This window comes from Condylura cristata, unplaced genomic scaffold (assembly GCF_000260355.1).
Source record: "Condylura cristata isolate star-nosed mole 26May11 unplaced genomic scaffold, ConCri1.0 scaffold00040, whole genome shotgun sequence".
Lineage (NCBI taxonomy): Eukaryota > Metazoa > Chordata > Mammalia > Eulipotyphla > Talpidae > Condylura > Condylura cristata.
This window is the reverse complement of record NW_004567141.1, coordinates 3,654,655-3,663,920: the sequence shown is the minus strand read 5'-3', so window position 1 is coordinate 3,663,920 and position 9,266 is coordinate 3,654,655. Positions and strand designations below refer to the sequence as shown.

The 9,266-nt window shown below is 37.5% G+C and overlaps 1 protein-coding gene across 10 annotated transcripts in view; it reads right to left on the bottom strand.

Annotated features, from left to right (window-relative positions):
- Window positions 1–9,266, bottom strand: part of UBAP2L (ubiquitin associated protein 2-like) — a 42,916-nt gene that overhangs the window by 20,956 nt on the left and 12,694 nt on the right. For 6 of the 10 annotated variants that reach the window (XM_012733312.1, XM_012733311.1, XM_012733314.1 and 3 more), the window contains exons 8-12: window positions 8,734–8,846; window positions 6,974–7,033; window positions 4,905–4,957; window positions 3,254–3,339; window positions 268–439 (exon numbers count right to left, since the gene is read on the bottom strand). In XM_012733312.1, coding sequence (XP_012588766.1) covers window positions 268–439; window positions 3,254–3,339; window positions 4,905–4,957; window positions 6,974–7,033; window positions 8,734–8,846 — 484 coding nt within the window. The remainder of the gene's footprint in view (window positions 1–267; window positions 440–3,253; window positions 3,340–4,904; window positions 4,958–6,973; window positions 7,034–8,733; window positions 8,847–9,266) is intronic. The other 4 variants (XM_004693756.1, XM_012733316.1, XM_012733319.1 and 1 more) reach the window with 1 other exon arrangement.

Here is a 9,266-nt window from a genome sequence, read left to right as displayed (position 1 = left end):
AAAAAAAAAAAAAGTGATAGCAAATAATGTTCGGAAAAATGGATACTCAATGAATGGCTAACTCATTTTTATAAGTTTTAGTCTGCCAAAAACTAAGTCCTCTATTAGAACTATCCGCTAGTATCTAGCTCGATACTGAAATTGTGTAAACAGGACAGTTGGTTTATCCTGCTACAAACTTCTCACCATCACTAGAAGGAATTGCTTTTTATCTGCGCTAAAGTCATCAGGAAAGTTTGGGTAGGATACACCATGTTTCCCACTTACCATACCATGATGAGAAAATGTGTTCCCTGAAGCAGGCTGTGATATGGTACTCTGCTTTGAGTTACTGAACACCAGAGGCTGGGCAAGAGAAGGAGCCTGAGATGGATCCATATTAGAGGAATCATTCTCAATTGAAGATGGTGTCTTCCCCAACAGAACAGCAAGGTCAATTCTAGTGAAGAGATACAAGATCTTAGTGAATAATTCTACTTTTCCCAGCATCTGACTCAGACTATGGTTAGATCAAAAGGAAGTTCCTCCCACAGAAACACAAAGCTCTGAATGATTTACCAAAATAACTGATGCGTAACAGCCACAATATTATCTAGTTATATTCCAACAATGTTGCCAATCTTAACAATATTAAAAATTTTGGTAAAATGAATTTAATAGTAAGTGTAGCATTAATATGATAACTTGATACATTTTCCCAGATTTCCAAAATTTAATTCATGATTTCTATATTGAATACATGTCATTACAAATATCTAAGCTATATCCTTGAAAACTGGCATCTCAAATAGCTTTGGAACAAAGGATTTGGAAAAATTTCCCCAACACTTCATAAAATCCAAGTTACCTGTGTTCCCCCCCCAAAAAAAGTGCACAAAAAATTACACAGGCACATGGATCAATGGAACAAAACAGAAAGCCCCAAAACAAACCAAAATATAGGGCCTCCCTGGTGGCACAGGGGTTAAAGACACAGCACTATCAAGCTATCACCAGCCACTGTGGCATGGGTTCTATCCCTAGGGAGGGAGCTGCGCTACATGGTGAAGCAGACTGCTCCTGTCTCATCCACTGCTCCCATAGCAGTGTATTTCAGTTGATCCTCCTGTTCTGCTCCCTACTCGGTCTTTGGTGAATCCTCTTGCCTACACCCCAGTTCTAGTATGCATAAATAAATAAATCATAAATAAATCCGCATACATATTAGTATCTACTTGTGAAAGCTGCCACCATCATACAATGGGGGAAAAATGCCTCTTATAATAAATGGTGCTGGGAAAGCTGGAAGGTCACACATGAAAAAATGAAGTTGGATCACTCTCTAATGCCTTATGAAAAAGTAAATGCCAGGGCCCTCCCTTGGTGGTGCCACTATTAAAGCACAGCACTATGAAGCTATCTGCAGCCATTGCACCACGAGTTCAACCCCCAGCCTGCAAGATGATCCACATGGCCACTGCCCCTGTACTTCTGGCTTGTACTCCAGTTCTGTATGCATAAATAAATTTATCTTTTTAAAAAAAATACTAAAAATACCGTATGACCCACAGAACATTAAAACCACTCATCAAAAAACTATCTGCCCTACAATATTTACTGCAGCACTACTTACAACAGCTAGGACATGAAAATACACATGCTCACTGACAAAGAACAAATATACATTTACTATGTGATATCACTACATCATAAAGACAAAAAGCTGCCATTTACAGCAAAATAGAAGGAAAGAGTTTGAAAGAAATTATGTGTAGTAAAAAATTATGTGTAGTAAAGCAAGTCAAAATTACAAAGATTAATAATGGACACTTGCATAGTGGAAAATTTAAAAAATAAAATACAAAAACTAAAACATTAATAAAATAACTAAGATTAAGATGGAGGCAAGAAGGAAGAAAGGTTTAAGGTGATTTAAGGGAGAGTGTTGAAGGGGCAGAAATAAATACATACGCAGCCCCTTTTAATCATGGCTTGTGCTAATGAGGCTACTCAGATTGGAGTCAGTAACTCAAAACACTGCATTGAGAAACCCAAGAACTAGAACTTCAGCTCCATTTCTATTTCTAGAGAGTGGAGCAGGAGACTGAGCTCAATGACAAATGATTTAATGAAACCATGACTACATAATGGAGCGCTGACAAAAACTCTTTGACAATGGATTCAGTGGGCTTCCAAGTTAATGAGCTATCTGTTAGGCGGGCAACATGTCCAGAGAGAGCATGGAAGCTCTATGACTCATCCCACACACTTTTATAAAAAGATTCAAATAATCCTGTCCTATGCATCTTTTACATGACTGTTCCTGAAAGCCAATCACAATAAACCAATGTAGCAATTCAAACTTTTTTGAGTTCTATGAATAGCTCTAGCAAAGTACTGAAAACCTGGAGAAAGCTATGAGAACACTCAAACTTGTAGTCAACTGGTCAGAAGTGTATTGGTAACCAGGGTACCCATTTGCAGGCGACCTCTCATGTGGGGTCAGTCTTGTGGAACAGAGCTATCAACATGGGTATGCACTAACTCTGGCTAGTCAGTGTCAGACCTGCATTGAATTGTTTAACACCTAGTTGGTGTCACAGAACTGCCAAACTGGTGTGGAAAAATGATACATATGCTATGTCAGAAGGAAAAAAAGAGAAAACCCATTACCTCTGATAATGACACCTCAAATATCCTATTACTATCACACTTTTCTTTTGGTCCTTCTGAGTTAGCAGTTGTCATATCCAAGTCTAGAAACTTGCAGGGAACAAAAATATTCCCTAATGAGTATATCTCCCTCCACTAACCACAACATCAAGGTTCAAGTTTATCCCAATGATCCAAGGGATAAAAAGTAGCAATATACACATTGGTTCTGCAGACAAAGACCATTATCATAAAATAAGTGAATAAACTGTTGAACAATTCTACAAACTCAAAAATAAGTAAAAACACTTCCACTTGTAGATTTTTTTGGCCTGATTTACCACAACTTCAGTTGTGTTATAGCTTAATACCAGTGATGCCAACAGGCTAACCTTTGTAATTAATATGATATGTAGGGGAAAATCACTTTTAAATGGTAATAACTAGATTTCTATTCAGTACTCATAAATCTATCAATTAACTAAAGAAGAATGCAAATGTGACTTAGTTATCAATTATTACCAACACTGTAAAAGTTTCTGAAGCCCTAATGCCAGTCTTCCCAACAACTATCTCAGCAGAACCCACTGGAAAAATATACTGAATTTTACCACACACTTGCCTCTGACCAGCAGTGATTGTCACATTCTCTGCAGGCAGAGGCACTGAAGACACATTAGAGGCAGTGAAGATCTTGGTCTCAGAAAGCTGGAAAACAGAATAATCAGTCACTCCTGGTGTTAGATAAGTTACAATCACAAAGCTGACATAGGTAAGGTGGATTCAACATCAAGAAAAATGTAAAGCCCTTAGAAGAGAGATCTACCCTGAGAAATCATGAAGACGTGAGACGTTCAAGTCCTATGATATGCTCATGGTTTTCTCAAGAGATAGGAGAATCAAGGAGCCAGTAATATACAGTGGAGTCACATCATATGCACACTGACCTTACAAAAAAAACTAATGTATAAGCCAGAGAAAACCCCTTTATATATTCCTATTTTAGTTCCTAAATCTCCCCCCACCCCCAACCTAAACACCATACTTCATCTTTCATTACTCCTGTCAAAGAAAGATGATAGCCCAGATGAAAACAAAAACAAGTTAATTCTTGGCTTTTGAATAGAAAAAGTCCAAGGCACTGGTAAGCTGAGATCTTTTCACGGATAAGTTAAACTATTTGCAACTTCTACCTTAATACTGGCTTTATTACATCTAATCTCTCTACTTTAAAACAACAAAATAAAGCAGTTGTAGGGAATAACTTCCTACTCTTCAAAAATTTGATTTGTTTTTACTTTTCGTCTTAGGGAATCCACTCTTCCCTCTATATGTCATTCTCTGAAATCAGTTCCTCAAGCAGAAAGCTAAATTTTAAAAAATATTCGTAAGGCAGCCCAGCACAACTACAATAGAAAATAATTAGCCTCTGATGCATGTGCAATTTAAAAACTCCAGGCCTGGCAACCAAAACAATTTGAGGTATTACCACCTTTTACCATGAAAGTGATCTTGTTTTCCTATATACATATAGGAAAATAAATTTTGAAATGTTAAAGTTGGCATTCCTTCATGATCACTAAAAACCTTAATTCACAGCAAAGATTGAGTTGACCAGAGATCAACTTATTTCTTTTACTCAGGTATTACTCCAGTGAACTCACAGAGCCTATTTAAGTGCCACCTATCTTTCATGCTCCCAAGTTGAGTCAAGCTGAATAGCCAAGTCTACATATTCTTCTCCTGTATTACAGTTACAAAGTTGGGCTTTGAATAAACAAAAAGGTTCTAGAGCCAACCAAGATTTTAAACCGGAGGATTTGGTACTCTCACTTCTACTTTGTACCCACCTCCAAGCCAATACAGGACCACACACAAATGTCCAAATGTGAATCAAAGAACAGAATTGCTCTGAGTAAATAAAGTCATGTTCCAGCAGCAACTGTTATCAAGGCACTACCTGTCTGGTTCCATTTCTGGTGTCCTACCCAACCACCATCTCTTTTCTGGAATAAATCCGACAATCAGATATTGAACTTACACAAGTGCACTTGCCCTTTCCATAGTCTGGTTCCACAGAGTCCTGTTCATGCCCAGTCTCCTTCATATAACATATGTGAAATGTTCTGGCTCAGAACACTATTTTGGATGTAAAAGTTTTGGGTCAGAATCTTAAGGGTGAATTTTGAAGGGTAGAAACATATCCATTTTCTATCCCTAAACACCACTTAGGGATAGAAGGTACGAATAAGGAATAACCTAGGAATACCTACATCTTCATTCCAATCTTCAGTTCCCCACTCCTCTGTTGCAGTCCTCCATGCACCTGGTAATAAAGGAACATTGGTGAAGTAATTTTAAGGTCCAGCACACAGTATGTGCAGAAAACACAGGTATTAACACTTTGGCAGCCAAAAGTATGACCAGAATTTAGTAATCAGAAGAGATTCTTGGTTGTCAGCAGAAGGAAGAAATTACTTAGCAAGGGCTACCTCAGAGCACCAGGTTTTAATAAGATTATGATTTCACAGAAACTTTCAGTTTTGTTACACAGCTCAAACAGCAAAGGACAGAGTGAAAAAACTCAAAAGTAAGAACCCAACAAACCAAATATTCTAGGCAATTTATTTAATGCCCTCAGCCCTCAGACTTAGTAGCCAATTAAGTACAATGGCAGCAGTCAATTCAAACATGCAAACCACACTTACTTATCTGGTATAAGACAACATGGCAGGTAGTCTGAAGAAAGAGTGCAATGATAATATGAACACAAATGCTTGCTACATGATAGTGAAAAGGCAATGAAGGAAGAAAAGGCTTGAAATGCAAACTGAAGGCACTGCTGACTGCTACTGAAACTAAACTTAAACACATACACTCATGAACCCTTATGGATCTGCTCTTTTCAGAAAATACTAAATGAAACTTGAGAATCAAATGAAGGTCCTCTGGTAACCTAATGTTAAGTCTCAGCACTACCACCACAAAGGCCCACGAAAATGGCCCAAGTTCAACACCTGGCCAGGAAGCTGCCACACATGATACAACAGACCTCTCCTGTCTTGCCCAATCCTCCCCTCAGCAGTGTATTTCAGTAAATCTGCCTGGTCTATTCCCCACTTTGTCAAGTGAATCCTCTCACCACCTGCATGTCTGGCTCATACCCTATGTCTTCTACACAAAAATAAAATCCTTGGGGGGGGTGTGGAGATAAAGAAAGAAAGAAAAAAACAAATACACACGCTACTGTCCTAACTCTAATCACACGGAATGTGAAGTCTGACTGCCAAGGTCATGGCACAGACAATGGAGATGTGTTTGCTCCCTCATGCCAATAATAATGAAATTAAGGTAGTTTCTACAGGAGAAATCCATAAACAATAAAACCACCTTCCACATTCCCCTTGTTTTGCTTTATGTACAGATATCCTCAGAAAGGGAACTTACTTTTTTGTAAAGGATTATATGGGTGAGTTTCTATGAGACCCAGTGTTGTGACTTTCAACCAAAGAACCACAGTAAAAATCAAAAACCTATCTGTGGAAGAGATAAGAACACCCCTTTTCTCATTCAAAGCATTCTCTTCAAATGGAGGCAGCTTTCACAAAATGGTAATCTAGTATTTACAGATTTTGTCATTAAAGAGAAATCTTCAAACTCCTCACAAAATCCATCTATAACTCTTCTAAATGCTAAAATCTTATTTTCTAGGGGAAAAACGTATTCTTATAATGACTTTCCCAGGACTATGTTTAACTGCACCAGGAAAATTCCAAATCACTTAATAAATTCTCTCCAAATCACACTAAAGTCCAATCTCAGGCCAGATATGTTATAAAGTACATTCTTTCCTCCTCTTACGGTTATACCACTCTTCCTCCCCTTAGACATCAATTCCACTCTGGTTAAGTGAAACCCAAAATCTGGGTTAACACATACATACAATCCCAGAGTTGAAAGGAGTTATTTAATCTAACCTCTCATGATGCAGGACTTTTTTCTGCATTCTTGGCACTGCCCCGGGATGAAGGAAGATATCTACTTGAAACTTTCTATAGATGTATTTTAAAGTCGTGGCTGAGAAACAAAACTATACTGAGGAAGCACTAAGGAACATGAAGAGTAGAAATGATCTAATAAGCAGGTTAGGATTTCTATTCCAACAGCATTCTAATTGTTAAATATTAAGTGAACAAATTTTTGAAGGAAAAATGGGCAGAGACTATGAGCAAAAGGCAGAAAGTGAAAAAGCAAGACAGAAAAGTGACATATCCACAGATATTTCAGTTCATAAAAATCTATAAAAATATCCGGGGCAGTTAGACGCCTGGATGTATCATACCAGGAGCAGTCTCAAATTTTCGGGGATAATTTGACCCCTCAACCCCAATGAAATCAAGTCCTGAAACAAAAAGAAAAGAAAAGAAAAAACAACCAGTGAAATTTTGCTTGTAAATGAGAATGCTTGCCCCCAATACATAAGTCCCACTGTACCTGTGGATATTTTTAAGGGTAGATTTAAATTTATTTTTAAATCAAAAAGGGAATTTAAAGCTTTCTATTATGAAAACACAAAGAGAGACCATGCACAAAGTTAAGTTCATACTTAACATTAACAATGATGGGAATGTATGAAGCTACACCCAATTCTAACAAGATGACAATAGCAACAGATAATTTCATTCAGCCATAAATCAAGATTTCTGATTCTAGCCTCCTAATTCTGCTATTCTCTTTTCAGCAGAAGTAAATACAAACTTTACCCCGTTCTATTTTTCCAACCAGATCCTTGCTGAAAATAGCTAAGACTTGCATCTAGGGCTGGAAACCTATGCCTGGTTTCCTATCCATATCTGAAAACAAATGCCCTGACTTCTATCTTTTTGGCCAGTGGTAAAAATAAAATCAAATACCCAAAACTAGAAATCAAAAACATTGAAGTTTTGCTATTCAACTGCTCCCACTGCTTCTACAAAGTCACCAAGAGATGAACAGTTCTAATGTCTCCAAAGTATAATGAGTCAAACTATAAAAGGAGGTCATTTCGTAGCTAAATGGTCAGGAAATTTAAAGACATCTTGCCAATGTCTCAACAGTAGCCTCAAAAACAATGGAAAAATCGATATTCATATGAGTTTAGAAGGTACTTGGTAAAGCAACATTCAAGGAGGTGTGGTATCTTGAGGGCAGTAGAGAAGCTATGTCAAAGATCTTCCTAAAGACAGAGATAAAGATCCCTTATCTTTGAAAGTGGGCAAGGCTAATTTAAATCAGAGAAGTCACAGAGCTTATTTTACCTTCTATTATTAAATCATTCCCTTCTCCCCCTGACCCCATGTTTAAAAGAAGTCTCAGGCTCTCCATGTACTTAGCTCAGCCAGAAGGAAATAACTGATCTCATAACAAAAAAAATATTCTGAAGTCCAGAGGGTACTCATATTTAAAGCAATAAAAGTATCTTTACTCCAGAATACACCTTGGTATATTCCATTAGCTAACATATCCTTATCCACCCTACACAAGCACACAGTTAACAAAGCAATCTTAATCAAATTCCATTAATATTCTACTCCATCCAGAAGATGAAAGGGGAAGAAGTCTTGAGACTAGTCAAAATGAAGATAAGATATGCCTTGATACCAGAAAACAAATTGACAGAAGACTTTTAATTCTGGGCCCTATTCATCACTACAAATAGTGACTTGACTAATTCTAGATATCTTTGCAAAAGGAAAAGCTAGCTACCCTAAAAGGAACATTAGGAAATTAGAGCAAATGGTAGTCAAACACATGGGAAAAATTTTTAGAGCCAAACAATTCTGAGTTCAAATACAAGCAAATTTCATAATCTCTTTCAGCCTTAAACTATCAAATGGAAAACTATGATAAGAATCTATTTCACAAAACAGCAAGAAGACCAGGTGCCAATATATAATGTACTCAAAGGTTTACAGTAAATGAATAGAGTAATTCAATAAACATCCCTTTCTCACCCTATTTCTACACCCAAAAACTACTCCACTTCTTTTAAGTAATTATATAATCTACAAAAATTCCCCTTAGGTTCCCAGAGACAAGAAACAAATAATAAAAGTCACTCACTCGTCCCATCATCTGGTTCGAAGTGGCCAGTGTTGTTCCACGTATTACCACTACTATTGCCATAGTTATCATCAGTACTGGCTGGCTCTGCATAATCAGCTGGATTAAAAGTTCTGGGAGGGGGAAAAAAAGCTTAAAGAGTCTCTGACTTCTGAGCAGCACCAACAAAAATTAACTCAAAGAGAAGGGCAATTAGAATCGTGACTCTCTCTTTCCTTATACAGCTCAAACATGGCTCCATAGCCATAATCCTATAAGGTGTTCACATTTACTAACTTCATGGTGTAATCTCAATTTATATCTACTATCCCTTTTGAATTAGGACACCAATAATCATAATAAATTCCACATGAAGCCTGTGGGAAAGTAGCACATATAAGCACTGAAACAAAGACGTGAGAGTAATCCAAGTGGTGAAATTTAACTATAAAAATAAGCCCTAAGGCCCTCCCTGGTGGCGCAGCGGGTTAAAGCACAGCACTGAGAATCTAAAGCCGCTTCCTCATGAGTTCGATTCCCGCCTGCCCCGGAGG